The following is a 23,802-nucleotide window of genomic DNA, read 5'->3' on the forward strand; positions in this document are numbered from 1 at the left end:
CCTTGCACAAATGTCCTGCTTTTCCGTTTTCATCAACGGCGAGCAAAATCAACTCGAAGTTGTCTCTCTGTTCTCATGATGAACAATATCGGCCGACTTCTCCACGGCTGCCACGCGATCTTCAAATTTCTGCGTGGCATTCTTGCTGCGCCAAGCGGGGACTTTGGAGGCAAAAAGCTCGTCCACCTCCTCGAGCGTCTTGCCAGAAGTTTCGGGATACGTAAAGAAGATGTGCACCGTCATGACTGCACAAAAGGTGCCGAAAATCATATAAGTCTTCCACTGGATGTATGTAAAGGCAGGTGGGACGAAGAAGGCCAGGGCCAAATTGAACCTGTAGTGTTGTGTGAGCATTCATGGATTGCTGTGAGGCGCCCACTCATTGAATATATGCACTTACGTCCAATTTGAGGCAGCAGAGAGACCGACACCGACGGCACGATACTTGAGCGGGAACACCTCGGAGCAGTAAATCCAGCCGATCGGAGCCCACGTCAATCCGTAGACTCCGACAAAGATGTAGCAAAGTGCGATGATGCCCTTGGCCGGTGCGCCGCTAATCTCCCACCGAAGAATGTCATTTCCTAGGAAAATGTTAAATTCTATAACTAAACTTGATGGTGGTGAGACTTACCATTGATGCTGTCGACAGGGTGTCCGTACGAGGCCATGATGCCTCCGGTTGCAAAGTGGATAATGCAGCACACGATGGCTCCGGCGATCAAAAGAGTTCTGCGGCCGACGCGGTCGACAATGGGAAGTATCCCGCCAGTTGTCACGAGGAAGATGACGTATTGTATGATGGACGAAGTCAAGGCTACATTTCCACTCTTCAAAAAGGTTAGCACATCCTGATATTGTTTAATTTATTGTACCAAAGGCTGGCACGACTCGACTTGCGGACACTGAGGGGGATACAAACCATTCCTGCCATGTTGAAAATGTAGACCAGATAGTCTGTTTGAAGAGTTAGCCTAGTCATTTCATGTCTTGGGGTATAAACACCCACAGAGCATAACGTTTCCACCGAGCAACTGTTGCCAGACTTGTACAGAACATCCAGCCAAGGTGCGTTTCCACATTCCTGGGCCAAAGAGGCCCAAGACGCTGACATCTGATGATTCTGCTGCTACGCGTGCAGCCTCCTTGACCTCTTCTAGCTCAGTAAGGACGACGGGGCTGTTTCGGTCCCCATGACCGTGCAGGTGTGCAAGCACTTCCCAGCACTCGTCCCAGCGGTCTTTCTGACCGAGCCATCGAGGAGATTCGGGAAAGAAGAACAGGGCCACAAACAGCACAATGGCCGGTATTCCCTGGACTCCCCAAGAGATGCGGAAGGCGTTCGGCGAGTGAATAGCGTTGACACAACCATAGGATATCAAGTACATGATCAAGATGCCTGTAGCCTTCTTCAGCAACCATACTGAGGGGGAGAAGGTGAAAGAAGTGCGACAAACCCCATTCAATGGACCATTGTTGTATACCAACGATGCGGCCACGGATCTGCGACGGGGCCAGCTCGGCAAGGTATACACAGCTTTGCGAACTAGTAACGCCAATAGACAGCCCGCTGACGACACGGCCAACAATCAGGTGAGCGACGTTTTGAGCCGAGGCCTGCAACACGGCGCCCACGACAAACACGACCGAGGCAGCCTGCAGGGCTCCGCGACGCCCAAGCCTGTCCGCCAGGAAGCCAGCGACCAGAGCTCCGACAAGTGATCCAGCAGACATTGAGGCCGTGATGCCTCCTTGTAGGGTGGAGTCGGGCCGGTGAAAGTAGTCGAGGTATTGGTCCGATCCGATCCAGGCGCTCATGGAGCTGATGTCGAAGCCAAACAGCATGCCGCCAATGGTGCCGAAAGCGGCCAAAACTGTATATGGATACTTAGCTTCGTGGCAATATCAAGGGGCCTTCGGCACTCATACCATAAATATTCCAGATGCGATACATCTTATTCTATCCCGAGTAGATTTTACAGAGATATGATGGCCAGTGTCTTATTTGACTACCTATTCATAAAGGAACTCATCTCTTTTCGACAGAGCCGTGGCCCTTTTAAACCTCATTTCTTCTTATTTCGAGTTGTAAAGATCGACACATATGTCATCTTTGGTTCCGCTTAGAGTCCGTGAATCGTGATGATATCATTTGAAGCGCTCGAATGGGGAGGCCTGCGCCTCAAACAGTTCAAATCGTACCATACATGCTACTAAAAGTCGGTGCCCACAAAAATAGCAGACTTTAAAATACAAGTAACAGCCATTCCTGTCTAGATACACTGATACGTATGAGCAATTATACAGGGAAAGTGTGCACTATGTATGGCTTATAGCCCCCCCTTCCCCGCCGGAGAACCCACCGCACTAAGTGATGCTCGGGGTAGAAGGAAGGGGGCCGGGGAAAAGATGGCGGGCGCCGGGAATGGCCGGATTGCTCTAATGCGCGCCTATCAGGATGCAGCATCTGCCGAGCTGCATACGAGCACTCCATATAAGATAAATGGCGCAAGTACATCTCTTGGAAGAGCATGAAAGTTAAATCAGTACAAGGCTTCGCCCAGTGAGTCTTTGATCTTCTAGTTATCCTGTCATTTCCTTGAGGGCGTACATGAGCTTCATTCACAGCGGATTTTGTGTGAGCATTGGGACGAGAAAGGCAACACTCCCCTCTTGAGATCTCAAGCTGCGTACAATGTATAAATTATGTGTGCACGGTTTACGCCCAGCCTGATGAAGTTTCCACAACCTTCTTATTACGAACCTGGCCTATTGTTGAATCCCAACGCCATAACGGAAGAACCTTGACAGAATAGTAAGTAGGGAACAAGGGATATCTCATTGGGGATGGCCTTCTCAAGAGACAGTCAACATGGCATTCGGGCAATAAAATGACCCATTTCAAGTGCTCCGAGGTGGCGTGTGTAAGGAGGCGGCGTGGAAAGCCACAATTTCCCGACAACATGGATCAAGGTCATTGTCAAATGGGATGTACGCGTATCCCATCTAGCGCTGATAGGCTCTCTTGAGCCCAGTCCTCCAACACTCTAACATGTTGTGGCGTCTTCAGGCCTGACGTGTAGGGAACGGTCAAGTTAATGGACGTGGGCAGACAGCGACGGGGGAAATCAACGTGCAGCGTGATATGATCAGGGTTTTCTCCGCGGTGCCTGGCCGCCGGCTCGCCTATGGGCGGCGGCGCATTTTTTCCCCAGTCGAGACACTCTTACCCCAGACTTTCGCTAAACTGTCACGCGAGGAGGCGACGGGACTACTGTGTATGGCTGGTATATCCCTGCCCCCCGCAACCAACATGTTGGAACCCCAATCCGGGGAAAGGTCGTGGGTTCTGGGACCCGTCTGCGTACACATATATACACTTTGGTGCGACTGGAACCCACTCGGTTGGATCTCCACCACTTGTCCTATCTCATGAACGGTGCTTTGTGGCTGCTGCATTTCCGCTAAATCTAGACATGGGGCTCTACTTTGAGCAAAGCTGGGCTATTCTCAGCACAGTTGGCCTGGTCAATGTACTCTACGGCCTCGTCGTTATCAGCATCACAAAGCTGTCGATTGTTGTTCTCATCCCCATCATTGTCAGCGCGGCCGGCGCGGTAGCTAATGGACTCTGCTACTATGCTTTCTATTCCGACCATCCTTTAACGAATACTTTGGTGGCCTCTGGGTTTGCTGATATCTTCTGGCTTGTAAGTCCTCGTGCGGACGGTTGGTTGTATACATGAATCTTGACACGAGAAAGATACAAGAAGTTGGCGTATCCTTTTATAGCTACGCCATCCTGATCAAACTCTTAAAATCTCGAAGCCGCATGGTCTTTTGTATTCTATTCTGGACAGTCGTGTCGGCCATCATCACCGTACGCCTTGTCATACTGGTTGGTCGAATTAAAATCATCCAAGACCCGGATACAAAGTACCAACAATCGGTCAATTATCTTCACGTCGGCTATTTTTCACTTATAGCCGTATTGGAATGCCTGAGTGCCTTCTTTCTGCTGCGCAAATTTGCTTCAGCGCAAAGGGCCTCGATCGATACGCTGTTAAACACCAGTCTTTTGCAGCACCTTATGCGAAGTACCGAGACTCGAGTTGCTTCTTTAGCTCTGCTTGGCATCTCCAGAGCGATCACTTATGCGTTTTGTCCGTCCCTACCACAGGCCTTAACAACTGCCGGCCAAGTCGACCGCTTCATATACACACTGGAGTGCATGTTTCCCCTGATGATGTAGTAAGTCCTTCCAACGTGCCGGTCAATGGTTACTACCGAAACTAATGCAGCTGACTATAAATTTTTAGCATTGATATTCTAGCCTGTAAAATCAAGTTTACAGACCGTTCCAACATGGAGTTGCCCCGCGTCCAAAGCTTTAGATCAGACCACGTGAGATTGGACAGCAGCGAACAAGCGACGCCTCGCCTGCTCCAAAGGCAGTTTGATCGGGGAACAGAAATCAAGGAGGACGGGATAAAGGGAGATGAATGAACCAGTCCTCAACAAAATGTGCGAAATAATACAATGGTATTGGCTCGGAAAGCGTCATATTTTGGAGGTTTAGGAGGGAGGGGGTCTTTTATTTTGCTCAACAGGATGCTTTCTATACAGTCTGGAAGGCCTACTGTCAAACTCGGTTATTCAAGGTCTGTGGAATGAGCATGGAAGTACAAATTGGGTTGAAATGGCAGTCTATAATAAAGATGAAAAGGAAACACGATTGAATACCAGTGATGGATCAGATCAATCCCAGTCATCAATCAATCGATCAACACCTTTCACCTCAGTACAACTGGCTTATACTTTACCCGCGCAAAAGATCGCCAAGTGCTTCTCGTTAGTTGTACTAGGGAGCGGGCATAGTGCTTGCTGACCATGGCCATCATCTCCCAGTACAATAAATTGTCCGCTGCGATACTAAACAAGTCAGAGAGCATTGAATCTCCACCGCCCGAATGTAGCCTCTGGCGATGCCGACCGTTGAGCGGAGTCGCTGATGATGCGGACCACGGGACCAAGACGTCGCCGGGTCTCATGTAGACCAAGAATAAGACGTCGCACAATCCCTCGTGCAAGACGGCTCGTCTTCATGACACCCTGCATTCTCTACCTCACCATGGTTTGCAGTGACGACTACAACTTCCTCATCACCCTGTAGTCCAAAGCCGTCTACTTCTTCTCATCTTTCCCCATAACAAACCCGTTAGAACGCCAATCGGATGCCGAGACTGACAAATCCTTGACGGACGAGCTCGTCTTCTAGGAGATCTAGAAACACCGCAAATGGGCCACGGTCATTTTCCACCGAGGAGTGTGTCATGGAGCACTGGCAGCACGGTTGCATTGCGCTGACCACGTCGCGCACAAGGTGAAGCCCCATGTAGGACAGAGTGTGAGGGGGGCCACTGGGCCCTTGGAGGCATCACGTCCCTCATGAACCATCTAGAGCACGTTATCTGGGACAGAAACCAAGAGCAGCAAAGATCATTGCCATGGCCCTCGGTGTGACCTCCTCTGCTACCAACATGAGCGCAAGTAGCGCATGCGCGAGCTCATGGACCTCGGCAACATGGTGACCAAGATACACATGAACGCCAACCCGCCGCAACAGTCCATGGCCAGCTGGATTCTGCCCTTATCCGACGATCACACTTGTGTGAACTGCTTCAGCGCCTATATCGCAGCGAGATGGTCCTTGGTATCTGTAAGATATCGTGTAGATACGGGATGGTCTACCACATAAACCCTCAGCGTCAATGCACATTCGGATGCATCAGGGAACAATCATGATGTTGAGGCATTGTGTGAAAAATGTATTTCTGAATGGTTCAGAAGATGGAGATGAAAGGATGCTTGGTGCCAGGAATAGTTCAGCTCGTCTCGGTGTTATTGTGTCGTATTAACGCGCTATCACATCGAATGTGAAATAATGTTAAAGAAGTATGTACTGAGTGACCCGTATTTTGCCTATTAAGAGCCTTGCTTTGTGGTAGTCAATACTTTCAGCACTAGCTGCGATTGCAGGATTCTGCTTAGTTGTGTGCAAATGGCGTGAATTGTAGCACAAAAATACACAACAGAGCAACCTTGCATAAAGTCCGCATGCATGAACAGGGATCTTGAATTGGTACCAGCTTATAAACCCCCAGAGTGCCCTGGCTGCCAAGTGAATACTTGTCCAGAAAGTATAGTCCTTCATACATCGTGCACTAGGAATAATGCCGAGCACTTGAAAGGATTCTGCATTCAGTTTCATATGGAACTCGACGCGAGAAAGTCCGTATCTTTATTGGTCATTGCGTGTAGTGGTGCACAGTTTAGACATTATGCCTACCTAGAGCCTGCCATTACTTCCTGCTGATTGCGGCACAGCACTGATAGAGTTCCTTCTTTGTAGGGACCGACCAATGCAATGGTACGTGGCAATGATGGCACAAGTTTGAAAGTACTTGTTCGTCTCCAAGGCTGGCGAGGTCGCTCCAGAACACAAAATACTTCCAAAGTTGCAGTTGTATATTTCACAATGAGACTGCCGAGGATGCTGTTGCCTAGACGAGATCAAGATGAATCAACCCCCAGGGCAAACACGACTATAAAAGGCCACAACACATGCCACATCCAAGCACATCAAGCTCACCATTCAACACCACAATTCGTTCTCAAAGCACCATCACACCACAATCATGACACGCAGCTCAGCTAGAAAGGCAGCTGCCACTTCTTCTTCCTCTTCCACAAACCAGACCCTTGATCAATATCTCGCATCTCAACCGTCCATCTACATTGTGGCAGAGAACCTCCATCCTCGCGATCTCTCACGGACCAAGGGCGAGGAAGGCTATCGAGTGCTGAGCGTCTTCTCCACCCTCGACGTGGCCAACGAATACGCGAAAAAGTACGCACATGGACTCAAGAAATGGGACTCGTCACCAAAGGGCGCCACCTGGGCTGAGCGCGACTTGGATGTGACCCAGGACCAAGAGTCCATCAAGCAAGCCGTTGACGACAGCGACGGCACTCACGAGTACGTCGTTACCTGGGCCCATTTTACCACGGTCAAGGTGGCGCGGTGGCAAATCAAGGACTCTGCGCCCGCGGTCAACAGCGACACTGACTTTTTTGATCGTGTCGATTTTGTCGTCGACGCTGGAGCGGCGGATAGTGTCTATGGAGAGAGCGACGGCGATAAAGAAGATGACTTGCCTAGCGACGAGGGCGAAGACGATGAAGAGGATGAGGATATCCAGGAGCTCAAGGATGAGCTCAAGGGGCTTAATGTGGACAGGCAGAAGGCAGTCGGTGAGCTAGTCGGCGCAGACTACCGTGGACGTTAGAGAGCGGCGTGTACTATAGACCAAAGTCTTGGACAACGGTACCGTGTTGTACCGTGACAGGCTCAGCACTTATTACTAAGACGGAGATGAGTTAGCGTTGGTTATGAACACAAACATTGGTCGCCAACTTTTGCTAGCTTAGACCGTTGTTGTGTACCCTTGGCCAGGTGACCTGACAACTGCATAGGCATGGAGCAGAAATATCCTGCAAATCGTAGTCATGATGTGAATCCTGTGAATTGACCAAGGCGACTACACGCTATGGATGGAAGCGAGATCAGATCTAGATATCCTCAAAATTCCTCATACAAGTCTACTAATGAGTTTTTTTATCAAGTCAGGCTGTCACGAGCTTTCTCAACAATGATTAAAATCATGCATCCCTTATTGACAATAGTTGGATGATTAGCTGAGCCGCAAATATCATCGTTCATGAATTCATGGTCAGATCTTCACAACCCCCCTGAGTTTTGCAGAGCGTCTGCATGTTTGGTCATGGCACAGACTGTGATGGGTTGTGATGGAATAGATGATCGCAATCCCTTGCATTGATCGCTTTCAGGGATATCTCAGCGTCCGAGACCCCTTGATAATGCATGGCAGAGCCCTACAAGCACATTACTAAACTTATATGCTCATCGTCTCGAGGATCAGACCAATATCGCGTAATTCCCCGCAAAATAGCCAATCTACCAGCACAAGTTCACTCGCCCGTCGCTGAATCCTATCAATCAAGTCTCACGCAACTTGCACCGCTTTGCATCTTAGCTTCCTCAGAGCTTTTCAAGGAAGCGCGCCAAGCGCGCATCTGGCAGGCAATACGTAATCGTTGGGCTCCTCTTCAGGTCATGTTTGGTGCTTTCTTTGACTTCCGGATGTTAAAAGCCACTACGCAGCGGATACCCAATCCGAAGCAGGGGTATTTCTTCCAACCGACCGGCTAGAGCGCCGAGCTATACCTCGCAATGTCAAGGATCTGTTGTGTTTTTGTTCGGCGCAATAACATCGTCGCTCGTCACACGGGAGTGCGAATTTTGAGTTTAGTCTAGCGGTGGACCGCGGCACATCCGGTCTTAGACCTGATGGCAATCATGTTCTATAGTGAGTAATTCTATCACTAATCGGGCAAAAGATTCACGCCCCCAGTTGCACTGACACCAATAAGAGATAGCGCTCAGCCCTGCTACTTTTGACAATGTCTTGAATGAACATCATGACTTTTTCATCTTCTCTCAGTATATGTGAGATTATGAAGCATATATCGAGGAAGGTCGCTGCAAAATATTCTGAAAGAACCTTCAGCGTCTGTGTGTCCTTCTCCAATCGCCTTAGACGCATCGAATTCCACACTAATCAGCTAGTCACCATGCTCCTCACTGACAATCGCTCACACGAGAATTGCATGCCTTTCATATTTCCAATTTAAAGAGTCCTCAGTATAATCTAATGATTATCGAATTCATTTTGATCAGCATCAAAAGTCCTTATGGGCGAATATATGCAAGAGGATGATTTGATATCCCAAGACATCCAGCAGCCTACTACTGACTGGTAGCATGCGTCGATCGGCGACATCTGCATACTATTTGCAGTAGCTAGCTATACGCGAAACTCTAAAACTAGAATATTCCCACCCACGACCTCGCAAGTTTGACTTTTTGTGGCTTTGTACCCTAGATCATCACAACTGCCTAGCCATGGGGGTGGCTTCTTGTGAGCCTTGCACACACACACGTACGTGTCTGACAAAGTTGCCGCATCAAGAAAAGATGCCACATTATGGCGGCAGCTAAACGGCGTCGGTCATTTTCTCGCGTTCGGTCGTCGCTCTCTGTTTCTCACAGACTAGACTGAACATATTAATGCCCTGGCAATCCCGCTAGCTTGTGCTTCTTTCGAGGCTGGAAAGGTTACGACTTCTTCATTTCTCGATTTTGTTTGGCGCATTTCGAATTTGGTCCCTTTCTTGGACCAAAGGATATGTGAATTCTTCCTCGGACCGCGACTCGAGCAGGGAGAGCAACACTTGTTACAGATGCCATCCTAAATCCTCCCTTCACCAGAATCGGTGCCACTCGTTTACATTTCCATACTGCTGCCAGCAGAATCAGTACATACCAATGGCTGAGATACCCAACCGATCTCCTTTGGTGGAGGGCGTGACATGGGCCATGTTTACCATTGCGCTGCCGCCAGTATTGTTGCGGACCTGGGCTCGAGCCACCCTAATGAAAAAGTTTGGCATAGATGATTGGTTAATGATATTTGCAATGGTTAGCCAAGCCCCCAATATACCCTTTTCTACTGGTAAGCAAAAATTCAGGATCAGACTAATGATTGTTTAGATATCATTCACCTTTAATACCGTCATCTGTTTTGAAGGTGCTGTACACGGCACTGGTCGACATTATTGGAATTTAGAGCTCGATTCCATGACCACTGCTTTCGAGGTACAGTGAACCCATGTAATAGTTTCATGAAATAGCAGTTGACCGAATATAGTGGTGGTATTTCGCCTACCTTACATACTGCACCAGCATGATATTAGTCAAGTCTAGCATCGCCTGTTTTCTACTGCGTCTCACCCCCGATCGCACCCACCGGATCATCATTTACATTGCCTGGTGGCTCACCGTCGTCTGCGGCATCATTTTCTTCTTCATTGCCATGTTCCAATGCAGACCTATTTCCTTTTTCTGGACCCGGGTTGCTGACCCAGCGAGCGGGGGTTCCTGCATTTCAATCGACACCATCGTCTATGTCACCTATACGTACAGCGCCTTTTCCATTATTACTGATTTCACTTTTACTATTTTACCCATATGGATGGTCTGGCAGCTTCAGATGAGCCTGAGGACAAAGATTGCGATCATACCTATCCTTGGTATGGCAGCGGTGTGAGTCTATATCCCATTCCAAACGAGTTGCCAGGAAGCAGGTTCTGACCATGACTCTGCATTTTAGAGCTAGTTGCGCTGTTGTTGTCCGCCTTGCATATGTTGAAAACTTTCGTGGAAACGACTTTTTGTGTAAGTTGAACGAATCCTCCTCGACATTCTGAAACTACACACTGCCTTGACGTGGGGAAGAAATGAGATTGATCTGGTGGGATCGCAGGGTCAACCGCAGATATAGCCATCTGGTCACAAGTCGAAATCGGCCTCGCTATTGCAGCCGGAAGTCTTGCAACCTTGCGGCCACTCTTCCACAGCATTGGTCAGACTCTCGGCCTGCCCGGGCTTTCGGGCTCTTCTCCCGGCGCAGCCGTAGCCGTTCCCGCAAGTGCCAAGTTTGCCCCGTCGAGTAGCAGCCATGGCCAAAAGAACCACAAGTCTGCCGTCAGCTGTGGGAAAAAGAACATGTCGCCTTTGTCCCGCATCATGGCACCCTACAGTCTCTTCAGTCTCCAATCCAATGCCGGCACAACAAGATTGGCAGACGAGGAACAGACGGTGGATATCCACATGGAGGAAGTCATTCCCGCCAGGAACCACAATTGCTCGAATGGGTCTCCGCAACAACCAGGCAATGAGGGCTACACTACGCATTCCTTGAAGGCGAGCTCACAAGAAGGCCTCGTTGGGGATCATGCCGTGATTGCAGGACTTGAGGATGATGACAAAATATCTATGCATGACTCGTGTCATTCCAAATTACCATGTGTCGAGTTTCACCTCGAGATATGAATACATAGAAGATTCTTAAACTGATTTGTCCGAATACAAATGGGTTGTTGCCAGTTACCAGAAATATTCTGCATTGGGCAAGTCTCTATATCTATATTGGAGCTTGACCACGTATGCCCGCCGTGTTCATCACAATATAGGTATCTGTTGTTCACTGTCGGCCTGGAACGCTTATAGGCACGGGTTGAAGCCTGGGCTCATCACTTGCCATTGTTGGCCATTCTGTCCAATGATTGAAACCATAGCTGCCATTTTTCTACATCCGCAAGCACAGCAGAATGCCACTTTCCCTCTACTCGCACCGCCCCGAGTTCGAGCTCCAAGACATCGTTTTCCAAAGCCAGTAGATAGATCATCGACATGGATTGGGGATCGCAAGCAAAGGAGGGCCATTTTGGTCGCAAACTATCTGGACTTGAGAATGGGCAAAGTGTGGTAAGACTGCAGATATAGTGCATGATTTAACATTACTATTATAGCCCAATGATATATACCAGGCTTTGGATCATATGCTACTTATTTAAACATCAAGCCTTTCCCATCTTGTGTTATTCGGTCTAGAGAAAAAAGCAACCCTCTGCAGCCTGCTCATGAAAATCAATCTTGTAAAACTTCATATCAAATCATCATGGTACTCGCGCGCTCGCGTATGCAGAATAAGTTTTCCCGCGAGAAGTATGCCGTTTTCCTCGTATCCCAAAATAAGACAAAAAGTCCCAGATCCTGGCCGTGGTCGACGAAAATGACCAGGTCGTCCGGATTGACTTTTTCCCAAAACCAAAGCAATTTTTTTCAAATGAGGTATCCAAGTTCTTTTCGACGCTCCAATATGCAACAACAATCAATGAGTAAAGGACGCTTTAAACCACTTTCATCGTCCCCGTTCGTCCGGATGAGTAAAACTCTTCCCTCGCTTCTCGTTCGCGGTCCCTACCCCTGGCTCTTCCCCGTTCGCGATCCTTGAATTCACGCTCACGGGCCATCATGGCGTCGCGCATGGCGTCCATTTTGATCCGGTCCTTGTCGGTCATTGTCATTGACCTGCCGCCGCTACCACCGCCGACAGCACCGGGGAGTGTCGGCGGCATTGTCGGCACAGGAGGTACGTCGCGAATGAGGGGTCTGCTGGGGGGCGCCCCTGAGCTTTTCGACCTCGTCCTACTCAGCCCGCCACCGCTTCTGGGGACCGGCGAGGAGCTTTGTAAGGTGGCGCCGAGTAACGGTGCTGTGTTTGTTGGACTCTTCCGAAGCGCACTACGAGGCGGAACTTCGAGAAGCCCATGTGGCTTATCATTGGGACCGCCAACGCTGATCATGTCAACAAGGTGACGCATGCCCTCGGTAGGTTGCACACCATGGCCCTTCTTGGCCCACTGTGGAGGTTCGCGTATTGCTGGCGTCAAGTCCACAAGCGGCTTTGGTTGCTGGCGGCCATTGGCAAGAGCATGGAGGTTATCCGCAGACCGGGGATCATGCGAACCCAGAGGACGTGGAAGAGCTGTCATGGGAGGCCGGTCCCGGTCGGGCCTTGTACGGCTCTGGCTTTGTTGCGGCACGGGAGGCGGCCGTGAGCCTGAGCGCGAGCGTCCATGAGGGGACCGAGTACTGACCACACCGGCAGACGTGTTTGGGCGTGGCGCCTCAGGCTCGCGATATTTGGCTGAATGTTCCAGCGCCGACGGAAACCACGAAGCGTCTACTTTTCGTGAATTATCGGTTTCTCGACGCTGGTTCGGCAGAAGTGACCCCGGCATGAAATGATCCTCCTTCGTACCGGAATCCTTTCTCATAGTCCGAGTATTGGCGCCCGCTTTCTCTAGACCTGCCTTGCGAGCCTCGTAATCTTGTCCCAGCAATCCGTTGCCAGTGAATGCATCGTCGTCACTAGATTTAATCTTGTCAACCAACAAACCGTCAGCTTTGCCATCTTTAGATGCCTTTCTGGCATACGCCGAAGCTTGCTTGGGCATCTCGGGATGATCAGCTTGGGCAGGCAAGAAATCCTGCCCGAACAATGACAATCGCTTATCGAAACGCTTCATGTCAAGAAGCGGTTGAAACTCGCCGAGCGCGTAAGGCGACTCATCAACGGAGACTTTCAGACGGTGTCCGCCAGCGGATGCAATGTTGGCAGACTTTTGAGGAGCATGTTTAACAAATGGAAGTTGTGGTGGTTTTTCGTCCGTCTTGGGTATCGAGAAACGACGAGGCGCAGGTTGACGATCCACCAGGTACCAGCTTCGCCAACCTTGTACTTTCTCGTAAAACAAGGCTGCTACGCCTGGGTCGTCGGTGGAGAAGTACTGGACATAGTTTTCCGTGTCCATGAACATGGCTGGCTTGTGTTGACTCTTGATAGCAAGGCAGTGTTTCTTTGGAGGCTTGAGACGGCGCCTCATCTGCGATTCCGTTGGTGTATAAATGTCATAGTCTGACATGTGACATAGGCTTAGCGTGTCCTTTTCTGACGGGCTTGCATCGGGTTTCTTTGCACAGAGGACCTGGCCGTTTTCGGTGAGCGTGATCCAGCGCTTGCTCCATTTCCCAGGCCGATTTGAGTGGTACAGGTATAGTTGCATCCCTCTTGGCGGCTCCTCACCGTCGGGTACTGATTCAATGTCCAGGTCCAGATCTTGCCTCACATCGGTTGATATTGTGACAATCAAGTGGTTGTGGGTGTCTCGATCCCACGAGTTCATTACATCCCGAATGTGCTCATACTTGCGAATGCGGCGCTCAAGGCCTAGAGGACCATATGATTCCCGCACTACGCACTGTTGCGGGCTCCATTCCAGGTCGTAGGTCATATTCTTGGCCGTTTCCAAAACAACATCCACCGGTGTGGTCTCGGGTGTAATAGGTAAAACGAAAGTCTGGTGCCCGCAGCGCACAGAGACAATCTGGACAAGAAAGATCAGTATATTGGCAATCATAAAGACACACTCTTTCTCAAGTGGCAACTTACCCGATCGCCATGATTACTCGCAGAGACTGGAGCATCTTTTTGTGGCACAATACCCTTGCCGCCAGCCTCGATTCCGACGGGTAGCTTGGGCACTTCAGGTAGGTCGATTTGGCTATTACCAAAATCTACAGAGCCTGCAATGGACCCGGCAGTAGACGAGGTCGGCGACAAGCCCTCTTTACTTTTGCGACGCTTCGTCAACGCAACGAATTTTTCAACCACGGGGCTCTTGGACTTTAAAGGAGTCTGGTGTCTGTTTGCCATTGAGGTCTCGATATTCTCAAGCGTCTTCTTCCTTTGTCTCGTCGACGGTCGTTCAGCGCCGCCTTCGTTACGCAAAGCTTGCTCTACATGCCGCGAGAGGTCTCTATCGTCGGGCCACCGCCTCTCGCTATCGTCTCGTTGGGCCATTTTCATGCGCTGGCTGTCGTGGTTGGGTTGGTCCTGAAGCTCTTTTGCCTGACGGGCCAGGTCTGTCGTTGCGCGCTCGCTATGGCGCAGCTGACGGTCGCGTCGCGAGGAGGGAGGCAGAGGAAAGTCGTCCTGATGGATCGACAGGCCGTCGTCCTGAGATTGGGAGAAAAGCAAGTTGTCGCGGCCATCATGGCTCGGCTTCACAGTGGAGGGTATAGCAGGAACAGGGGGCAACAAAGGTTGCGCGCATTCCTGTGGAGCTGCAATTTTGGAGGTTGCATTATCATCAGGTACAGAGACACTCGCCCCGCGCCTGCGGTAGCGAGACATGGACCTGGCAATTGAGTTCGCGGGCGCAGGCGCAGCAACGCCTACAGGAGGCTCTGATTCCCTCGATTGAACCCGAGAGACATGCTGTGCCGTGTTGGCATGAGCATGAGTAGTAGGAGTAGAAGTAGTAGTAGTAGTAGTACTTGATGCGGTACTGGAACCGGTCGAGACGCTCTTTGCTCTCAAGCTCCGATATCTCGAGAATTTGGGGGCCTGCGTCGCCGAGCCGCCAGACGGCTCCTCTGGCCGCGACATTGGTTGGTTTAGCAAACTTTGGTACGAGAAACTATTGTCCCGCTACAAGTGTCGAGGCTGGGGGTGGCTATGGGTGGTGTGGGTGTTCAGACCAGAGGTATCTCGCGCCAGTGCGTGCGTGGTTATAGGTTTGGACGGTTAATGATCGCCAACAGGGAATGCGAATTGCGTTATAAGATACGACTTTCTCGATCTGGACTTCTGGGGGGCGAACTGCCAGAGCTTTTGGTGGCCCAAGGGTCGCGAATTGGCAATCTCCACACGAGAGAATAGGAAACGTTCGTATGCAGAGATGCCGAAAGTGACAGAATCCTCCGAAGGCACGTTTACAAACAACGGCGTGGCCCTGGACAATGATGCGCTAAAAAGGCTGATACCCTCGTCGACCCAGTTGCTGTGTTGAAGAAACAATTGGTCACCTCTTGTCTGTCTAGTCTGTATCACTATGCTCTGGGCATGGTGTAATAAAAGTCGGGAGCGCAACCGGAAATGGGCAGACGACGATCCACCGGACGCAATACAGGAATACACGTTGGCTGCTGTGTACGAGGTACGTGTGGAGCGTTCCTCGTGAAATAGAGTATCACTTCACGTGCCCGGTGTTGCCTTTAAAATTGCTTTTCTCAAGAGGATAGTAGATTTCGTCGTCTTTCAACGTCGCTGAGAGCCGAGGAGAAAAAAAAAAGAAGTGAGTAATGAATTGCTGTGCGTAAGTCGACGAGCCCCAAGGACCAGAATTAGAAGGAAAGCCGTGCGGATGGGGCCTGGGGGTCGTTCATGATGGTCCGAGGGACAGGGACTGAGAAATAACGATCACGGCGGCTCCCTTCCTATTCTGGGAGGGACGCATAAATATAGCGTCTTCGTGTCTTAGTAGTCTGGCATGACAGGCTAGATGGTAATAATTAATGGCAAGACAAGGAGGCGTTTCTTCAATCGCCTCTTTTTGTCTTGTTGCGTCAGAATGCGAGACGAGGGGGAGAGACCGGCTATTCTCCTGGGTTTTCCTGGGTTTGGGGCTTCATGGATCATCAACTGGCTGTTCGGATAGATCGATCCCAGTTTGTTGCTAACCGGCCGGCAAGCAAACCAATCATGAAAACCTTATGCGGCTCTCCCCCTACCAAGCCTACCCATCCCCAGAGCGACCTAGGTGCAAAGGCATTGGACGTGGTCATTGGTCACACGAGCATTTTCGCGTGGTCTCAAAGGGTAAAAAGTTGGAAATGAAGGGACTCATAAAATTCAATTGGGGCCAAGCACGGAGTCTCCCCAGATCCCACTGTAGTTAGCGCCGTTTAGTACTAATGGTTAGCCAGCCAGGACCTGCATGTGAGGATTTGGGGGGTACGGCCTTAGGCTGCTTGGCGCCCTGCGTGACAGGAGTGGGGAGCACAACACTTGCATGTTGGTCAGATTGTTGGCGGCATCTTGCAGCGTCATCACTTAGGTAGAAATTCTAGAATTTTTGTAAATCCCGATATAACGTGTCCCTGTTTTCTTCTTCCTTTGTCCCGTCTGAGCTGAGATGGGAGCTGAAGTGTCTCTCCATCAACACGCGCAGGCATGATGCCGACGCGTTTTCGTGCAAGGAGACACGTTTGGTGTAACGCTACATCACGTAGGTACTAGGAGCCAAAAAAGCTGAGGGTAAAGGGGTTGATCTCGGTTGCAAGATGAATCTGGATCAGGGCGGCGCTCGCCCCCAAACCTACGTTCCGCACGTGTTGTCGAGGGCCTATATCGCCACCATTCCAGCCAATACTCATTTCCTGAATGCTCGGACGGACCATCTCCACCATCCGCTGAAATCTTGTGTTGAGACATCAATTTCAAGGTCCTTTAAGGCCTTGGTGCTCAAGTGACAATCATAAGGTCTCTGGACGCTGGCATTGGGATCATTGCCCTCGGCGTTGGCCTCGATCCGCGCAATGGATAGACCCATGATCTCTCCAAAGAGCTGGCAGATCTCGTACTTTGTCATCTTGTCTTCCGAAGAGAACTGCAGCACTTGAGGCAGTGAAGACCTATCTCCCGCTGCCATATACTTTGCCGCGACATCTAGATTTCCGTGTGAACAAGAGCTGCATCGAGGCGCGACTTTGAATGCGACGACTTACCATGACAAACACGACCGACATCCTCGGTGTTGGTAGGGTATCGCAGTGCCCAGTGGTCCATCTTGATCTTGGCGCCCTCCTCTTGTGCTTTCCAGACAGTGTCCATCAGCACATTCACAGCGCTCTCGGACGGCGTCTCAGCGTCGCCGTATAGCACCGGAACCCGCATGACAACGCCGAGTCCGGGCTTTCCGGCCGCCTTGTACTCCTCCAGGACTGCACGTTCTCCATCGAGCTTGGTCTGGCCGTACAGGTTGGTCGGAGCGGGCTCGTCATCGGCTTGGTAGGGCGCATCGCCGGGCTTGCCAGGGAAGACGTAGTCTGTCGAAATGTAGATGAGGAATATGTCGCGAGCCGCACATAGTGCTGCGAGGGACTTAGATGCGGCAACGTTCAAAGCTCGAGTGCCTTCCGGGTCCTTGTCGCACTTGTCGGGGAATCGGTTCGCGGCACAGTGAACAACAGCCTGGGGCCTAAGGTCGAATGATCAGCACAATGGCACCAAGATAGGAAACTAAGTTGCAGATATTGCGCGCGCGTGAATGAGAGACGTACTTGACCGTGTCCAGGGTCTTTTCAATCTCGGATGCGCTGCCGAGGTCGACCTTGAGAACGGAGGCGCCATCGGCTCGGGAGTATCCTGTACCCTTGACGGTCCAGTCCTTTCTTTCAAAGGCCCTGACCACTTGGCGGCCCAGAAGCCCAGTGGCACCAGTGATGAGGACAGTCTTGCCAGACATGGTGAGTTTTAAGGCATTCACAATTGTTGCTCTCTGAAATGGGGGAAAATGTCGAATAGTGTTGAGGGGCAATTGAGGGGCAGTAAATGACAGCTCTGGAGCTTTGTACCTGGTAGGGCTACGGTAGCTGCAGAGACCCCCAGAAGACCCCTGTCGTCAGCACGGGTACAGTATGAGGTCATGGCCCCCAGTGGTAATTAGTATATGTTATCACCATGATAATTTGTAGCCATCGCGCTCACAAATATATTTGTGAATCGCCGAATATTGTCTATTTCACGTCTATTACAGAGTTTCAAATGAATGTAAATATATATAACCGCATTATTACCAAGGTGTACTTTCTGCATTGTTTGCAATGTGCCTTCCCCGGGTGCCTGGTCACATCTTTTTAAACCTAGAGACCATGATCACAAAAGTCTTCTCAACACTGCTCAGCATATAGAATTCCCATTTGTTGACATTATGGGTATACGCAGGGTGTTCTGTCTTGTACACTGCTTTGGTGGTGGAGTTAGAAGTAAAGACATTGAGGAAATGCAACTATTGGCTCAGATATGCCAGGATGCATCCGCCGAAATACACAAGTCTGCAGTATGCTTACATAAGGAGGTTGTGCACAATCCCTGGACCGTGAGCATCATCATATGTAGGATCGAGTATATTGGGACTGGTCATGACGATCTGCAAGCCGTCTTGGCTGCATATAAAAGTTGGTTACACTTGACACCGCGAGGCTCCATGATCATATGATAGGTTGCTCAGGTTGAGAGAACATGGGACCAACGTCGCGAAACATGGAGGGTGGGTCTCCTAATTCCGTCGACCGAATTTTTATAGCTCTTGTTGAATGAGTTGCCCACTTCCCTTCAACTAAGTTGCAATCAGGGTGTGCTAATCTGGACTCAAGTCAAGGAGATACAGCCTCGAGGCAAGACTTGACGAGCGATGTTCTGCACCAAGCCAATTATATAGTGTAGTATGTATGGTATTTTCATTCAATCGTCACTAGGGGTATCTACGTCTCTACATCTCGCACGTCTCGCATCAAAGCTCACCACAATTTTCTTGTGGCGCTTCTGAGATCGTCCACGTTCAACATGCCCACGCCGGCATATGCCAATTTGTGCCAGATCCCATCTCGCAAACCAACTGGCCAACCTGGCGTGTCCCAATAGCGGGAAGCAAGACCTCTCCGCTCAGCTCCCTTGATCTGCCCCCTAATGATGCGCATCTGGTCCCTGCTCATACCGAGAAATGTCAACCCAACGGCCTTCTTCAGGCTTACGCTCGCATAGTGCGAATTGGTCGAGTTGTAGGTCATATCAATGGTTGACTCGTCAATGACCCCGTCGGGATCCTCGTACATTTTGTGGAGGGGCGCATCGAAAAAGTAGTCTCGATAGGTCGAGTTGGCAATGATGAGCTCAAAGGGCGTGTGGCCTGTCCCCACGACGGTGACGGGGCCATTGTGGCGGACGCCGTTTTCGACATAGGTCAACCATCCTCTCTCGCGGAGAGGCTGAAGCTGGGCGACGACCTGCGGCCACGTCTTGGCACCGTTGGTCTTGACGTCGATAAGCAGAGTCAGAGACTGATCCCGGTCCACGTCAAAGACGCCGTTCTTGGTGTCAGTCCCATTGAAGAATTCCGTTCTCGGGTTTGTCTGGTTCAGCAGTTCCACAATGGGATCGATGTAGAGCGACTGCAGGGTTCGATTCGAGGTTAACGAAGCACTGTCATGTCCGACGTAGAGCTTGTCGTCATCGTCAAACAGATGGACATCTGCCTCGACGCCGATGCAGCCAGCGTGTAGTGCCGAGAAGAGGGGAACGGCCCTCCAGTAGTCGTTGTGTGAGTGGCATGGTATCGGCTGTACATCTCGGAGGAAGTCTGTAGGGTACCACTTAAGTCCCTCTGTCCCCGTGCTCGGTTCTCCCCATTTGGAGAAGATCCGATCGGGGTCTTCATCCCATCCCCATAGACCCCGCGATATAGTGAGCACAAGGTCCATGAATGCAAAGATGGCTCTGTGTTCCGTTAGCGACCTGGAAAATATGTAACACGTAGTGGGGAAAGATGTGTCTCACAATAATGTCAATGCCCAAAGACTACCGCAAATGAGATAACCTTCCCGGCGTCGTTTCCGCCTGTGCGGCACTACACGGCCCTGTTCGAGACTATTTGCTTCTTCCGTCATGATGGAATCTACCTCCTCAACGCTTGATCTTTTTATCGGTTGGTATTCAGCTTGACGACGAGGGAAATCGAAGAGTTCTAACAATACAAGCCCCTTCTTCTTGGGGCTGGATAAGGACAATGAGGACATTCGCTTCATTTTGCCCGAGTCTTCGTCATCTGTGTAGGGCATGTTTGCGAATGGAGGGGAAAATAATGCCCTGATTCACCCAGAGGGCTCTGGAGGGGAGAGGAGGAGGAGGTGGTGGTGGTGGAAGCGATTGACGAGCGACTTCGGATGTTCCGAGAAACGTGTGGCTTTTGGTGGTGGATGAGGGACTTGTACACAAATAAAGAAGAAGAAGAAGAAAAGAAGAGTGTTGATTCTCTACGACATGGCAACAGACCAAGAGTGATTCACCATGACTGCAAAACAGGAAGGAGGAAGTTCATTGCTTTCCATGGCGCGGGGATGTCTCCTTCTCTTAAGTGATGGAGTTCTGGCGACCTGGGACCCATCCGACAGATAGACGGACAGACATGTGTTGGGGGTGCGGCTGACCGATTCGATGCAGCAGCAGTAGTATACAATCTAAGGGAAAGTATGCTAGCGAAAGCTTACTAGGCAAAACGATCAGATCTAAATATTTCAGACAAGGGACAGTTCAATCATTCCTGCAGCGAAAGCCACGGGATTGAGGCACATGTGCGCAACGAGGGTTGCTCTTTGTGCCTTTTTGCGTGCCGGTGGAAGCGACCAGTTAAAGGCCTGGCTCGTAAGCACATGGGCAGAGGGGACCTGATCCCTGGCGGGATATACCCAGACATGCTTAAACGGAGTATCCACAAGGGTCCAGACTTCTGGCTGTTACTATTGCACCATCCACACCATTGGAAGAGGCGGGAAGGAGGCGTTCAGAAGCTTGCTGAGGCTTGGCATTTAGCTTGGAATTCGCGGGGTGATTTAACCTAATATACCTTAATGTACTGAAGGTAAGGGTTAAAAGCTAGCGCTTGATTTGCGGGCAACAGCCGGTTGGGTCAGCAATCGTCCGTCGGCCCTCTTGAAGCGAAGATTGGACAGGGTGGTGTTTTTTCCTCCTCTCGTCTTCCCTCTTTCTGTTCCTGCGAGATCCAGCCATGCCATGCCATCCCTTCCCATCCCTCCCCCCGACAAATCAAGGAACAAGCAGTCGCAATACTCGCAGATGAATTTGAATTCAATTGATTCAATGATTTGCTCAACTATCCCCCTCGTCCAATCTAAAAATGAACCTCTCGTCACTAAATCTGACAGAGCTTACCCGAGTCCATGTCATAGTCCCAAAACTCACTATCTACGCCACTCCAGACAAACAGAGTGTAAGTAGGATCAAACTCTCGCTTGATCTGGACTAGCCTGTCGTACGAGGAGCCGTAGAAATCGTGCTTCCACTCTGTGTTGAACGGGTTGGCCTCATTCATATAAGCGCCAGTCTCGGGTGCCCACTCGCGGAAGACGGCCTCCTTGTTCACATCCAGCCACTCGGCCGCTGCCTGCAAAGCCATGCGCGGGGTGTTGGCGTCCGTGTCGACATTGGCACCGCCGTGGAGAATGTGCAGATAAACGTCGCGCCAGACAGGATTGACGGCACCGCGCCTGTTCTCTGGGACATTCCGTGGTCCAGGTCCTCCTTGTAGACCAACAGTGAGCATGGACCCGTTACCGCTCTGGGAAGCCATGGCGCGTTGAAAGTAGGAAGCCACATCAGATACCGCAAGGTCGCCGAGTTGACCACGACCGATCAAGCGGCTTGCGGTCAAGCTGACTTGGCCGGCAGAGCTCGGAGATGAGTTCATGGACAGAAAGAACTCTGTGTAGTTGCTGCTGCTGGAGGAGTTGCTAAATGTTAGCGAAATGAGACGAGAGTCGCCGACAGCCGACAAGATATCATATTCGACAGTTGACAGAAGATCATCCATAGCCTCCGTGGTCATGTTGAGTGCCCAAAAGTTGAAGCTCGCCAGAACTCCAGGAATGGGTTCGGATAGTCCAAGGATGCTATTTCCCGACAGTCCAGTAAAGGCAGCACCACTACCGGCGATGCCTTGATCCATGATGTCAGGGAAGCTTGACATGAGTTGTGACAACGCAATCCATGTGGCATTCACAGTGGCATCACTATAGTCGGACATGTTGGCGGCCATAATGCTCACACTAGATGCAGCAATATTCGCTGGAGTAGGATAGGTTAAAATGACGTATTCCGTCACCACTCCATACTGACCGCCACCTCCGCCTCGAACGGCCCAGAAGAGGTCCTGGTTTTGCACGGAATTGCAAACCAGGATATTGCCAGCGACAGTAGCCACTGTGACCTGGAGCAGCTGGTCAGCGGCTAGTCCGTACGTACTGGATAGTGGACCATGGCCTCCTCCCTGAATGTAGCCACCCAAGCCGACGGTTCGATCGACACCGCTGGTTACGATGCGGTCGTAATTTAGAGAGTACAGTAGTGCTTCTCCCCAATTGTTACCACTTCCTGTTACGAGGACTTGAGCTGTCTCGTTAGCCCCCGGAACCAACCAGGAGTTGTTAATCTCGAGACCATTGAAATGGCGTGTCCAAATGGACAGAGAGAAAGCGCCGGTTGATCTGCTTTGATATTAGGTCTTCTTGCCTCAGCAGACGGCATTGGTCCAAAGATGACATACCGTCCATTTAGATCGTGGCCAGTGCCCTTGACTACCACGCGAACATTTCGATCCGAAGCCCACTTGAGGGCAGTGGCAACTTGTTCTGCAGTAGTTGCATTAACCACATAACTCGGATATCCACCAATGTGACAGCCCGCAGCAGGATCGTAGCCGGTCGCGTTGGGTGGGAGGCAAGAATTGTTCGCCCAGATGGGATAATCGATGGATTCGGGCTGATCCGAGTGAAAGTAAGAGTAGCCCCATCCAAACGACACATCATCGCAGGAGTCGGAAGCACCAAAAGGGTTTCCAGCATAACAGGACGACGCGATCGGGATGGTGGAGATCAGTGCACCGTCGATGGAGCTGTTCAAGCTCTGCCAGTCCGTGATTGAAGGCCAATCGGGATCACTGGGTGTCACTTTGCAGCGAGGCAAGGCAGAGTAAGGCGTGGAGGTGTTGCTGCAATTGGAAGCGGCGGCTGCGACTCCAAGAAATGCGCCCGCCAAAAGCGAGGAAGCCTGAAGGCTGAACATGGTGCCGAGACAAGATCTTGCAACCACGATCGAGTGTGCCCTTGTACCAGTTGAGGGATCTGCTTCCTAACGCGTCCATGATGGGCTCTTGTTCAGATATATATATATATGAAAATGTTTCCGTTTGCAGCACGGGTGTAGCGGCCATGTGCGGCGAAGTCAGTGGAGTCGCGGGCTGCTGTCCTCGCCGAGAAATAAGAAACTGCTGGGACTATGGCTCTCCGCATTCGATACGAAAAATCAACATTTCGACATTGGTCAATTAGTGGTGGCCTAGCGAATATTCGATTACCTATATCTCGGCGCATGTATGTGGAACACGGTCGTATATACCACACACAAGGTACAGAGGGGAGGACTGGCCTATACAGCATTGAAAAAGGCTCCAGCGCGCACACCATAATTTTACGACAGCTTCGCCTTGATGACATCACAAAGCGCGGCAATTGTTCAATGTTACAGGGAACCTGTGCTATTCTTCACTCTTAAGAGCCGTTGTGAAGGGGTCTCCTTTCCATCCAATTTGGCCGAGCCCAAGTTGCATTTGATCATC

General features: G+C 50.7%; 8 protein-coding genes across 8 annotated transcripts; 3 read left to right on the forward strand and 5 right to left on the reverse strand.

The window, feature by feature from the left end:
- Positions 1-48: 48 nt before the first annotated feature.
- PFICI_08178 (uncharacterized protein) lies at positions 49-1,954 on the reverse strand (the record flags this gene model as incomplete). The annotated part of the gene is made up of 7 exons (XM_007836759.1): positions 49-334; positions 401-584; positions 635-830; positions 923-957; positions 1,010-1,399; positions 1,458-1,874; positions 1,930-1,954. 7 exons carry the CDS (start codon positions 1,952-1,954, stop codon positions 49-51), a joined length of 1,533 nt encoding a protein of 510 aa, XP_007834950.1.
- Positions 1,955-3,476: 1,522 nt separating this feature from the next.
- Positions 3,477-4,506, forward strand: PFICI_08179 (uncharacterized protein; the record flags this gene model as incomplete). The annotated part of the gene is made up of 3 exons (XM_007836760.1): positions 3,477-3,710; positions 3,764-4,251; positions 4,320-4,506. The coding sequence occupies 3 exons, from the start codon at positions 3,477-3,479 to the stop codon at positions 4,504-4,506; spliced, it is 909 nt and encodes a 302-aa protein (XP_007834951.1).
- Positions 4,507-6,698: 2,192 nt separating this feature from the next.
- On the forward strand, positions 6,699-7,349 carry PFICI_08180 (uncharacterized protein; the record flags this gene model as incomplete). The annotated part of the gene is made up of 1 exon (XM_007836761.1): positions 6,699-7,349. One exon carries the CDS (start codon positions 6,699-6,701, stop codon positions 7,347-7,349), a length of 651 nt encoding a protein of 216 aa, XP_007834952.1.
- Positions 7,350-9,469: 2,120 nt separating this feature from the next.
- Positions 9,470-11,035, forward strand: PFICI_08181 (uncharacterized protein; the record flags this gene model as incomplete). The annotated part of the gene is made up of 5 exons (XM_007836762.1): positions 9,470-9,622; positions 9,695-9,799; positions 9,852-10,246; positions 10,314-10,378; positions 10,467-11,035. The coding sequence occupies 5 exons, from the start codon at positions 9,470-9,472 to the stop codon at positions 11,033-11,035; spliced, it is 1,287 nt and encodes a 428-aa protein (XP_007834953.1).
- An 860-nt stretch (positions 11,036-11,895) lies between these two features.
- Positions 11,896-14,999, reverse strand: PFICI_08182 (uncharacterized protein; the record flags this gene model as incomplete). Its single annotated transcript, XM_007836763.1, has 2 exons — positions 11,896-13,935; positions 14,001-14,999. The coding sequence occupies 2 exons, from the start codon at positions 14,997-14,999 to the stop codon at positions 11,896-11,898; spliced, it is 3,039 nt and encodes a 1,012-aa protein (XP_007834954.1).
- A 1,765-nt stretch (positions 15,000-16,764) lies between these two features.
- PFICI_08183 (uncharacterized protein) lies at positions 16,765-17,859 on the reverse strand (the record flags this gene model as incomplete). The annotated part of the gene is made up of 3 exons (XM_007836764.1): positions 16,765-17,060; positions 17,120-17,592; positions 17,675-17,859. 3 exons carry the CDS (start codon positions 17,857-17,859, stop codon positions 16,765-16,767), a joined length of 954 nt encoding a protein of 317 aa, XP_007834955.1.
- A 1,054-nt stretch (positions 17,860-18,913) lies between these two features.
- On the reverse strand, positions 18,914-20,230 carry PFICI_08184 (uncharacterized protein; the record flags this gene model as incomplete). The annotated part of the gene is made up of 2 exons (XM_007836765.1): positions 18,914-19,889; positions 19,950-20,230. The coding sequence occupies 2 exons, from the start codon at positions 20,228-20,230 to the stop codon at positions 18,914-18,916; spliced, it is 1,257 nt and encodes a 418-aa protein (XP_007834956.1).
- Positions 20,231-21,321: 1,091 nt separating this feature from the next.
- On the reverse strand, positions 21,322-23,249 carry PFICI_08185 (uncharacterized protein; the record flags this gene model as incomplete). Its single annotated transcript, XM_007836766.1, has 2 exons — positions 21,322-22,672; positions 22,732-23,249. 2 exons carry the CDS (start codon positions 23,247-23,249, stop codon positions 21,322-21,324), a joined length of 1,869 nt encoding a protein of 622 aa, XP_007834957.1.
- Between the last annotated feature and the right edge of the window lie 553 nt (positions 23,250-23,802).

The sequence above is a fragment of the Pestalotiopsis fici genome, assembly GCF_000516985.1.
Source record: "Pestalotiopsis fici W106-1 unplaced genomic scaffold PFICI_Scf_5, whole genome shotgun sequence".
NCBI lineage: Eukaryota > Fungi > Ascomycota > Sordariomycetes > Amphisphaeriales > Sporocadaceae > Pestalotiopsis > Pestalotiopsis fici.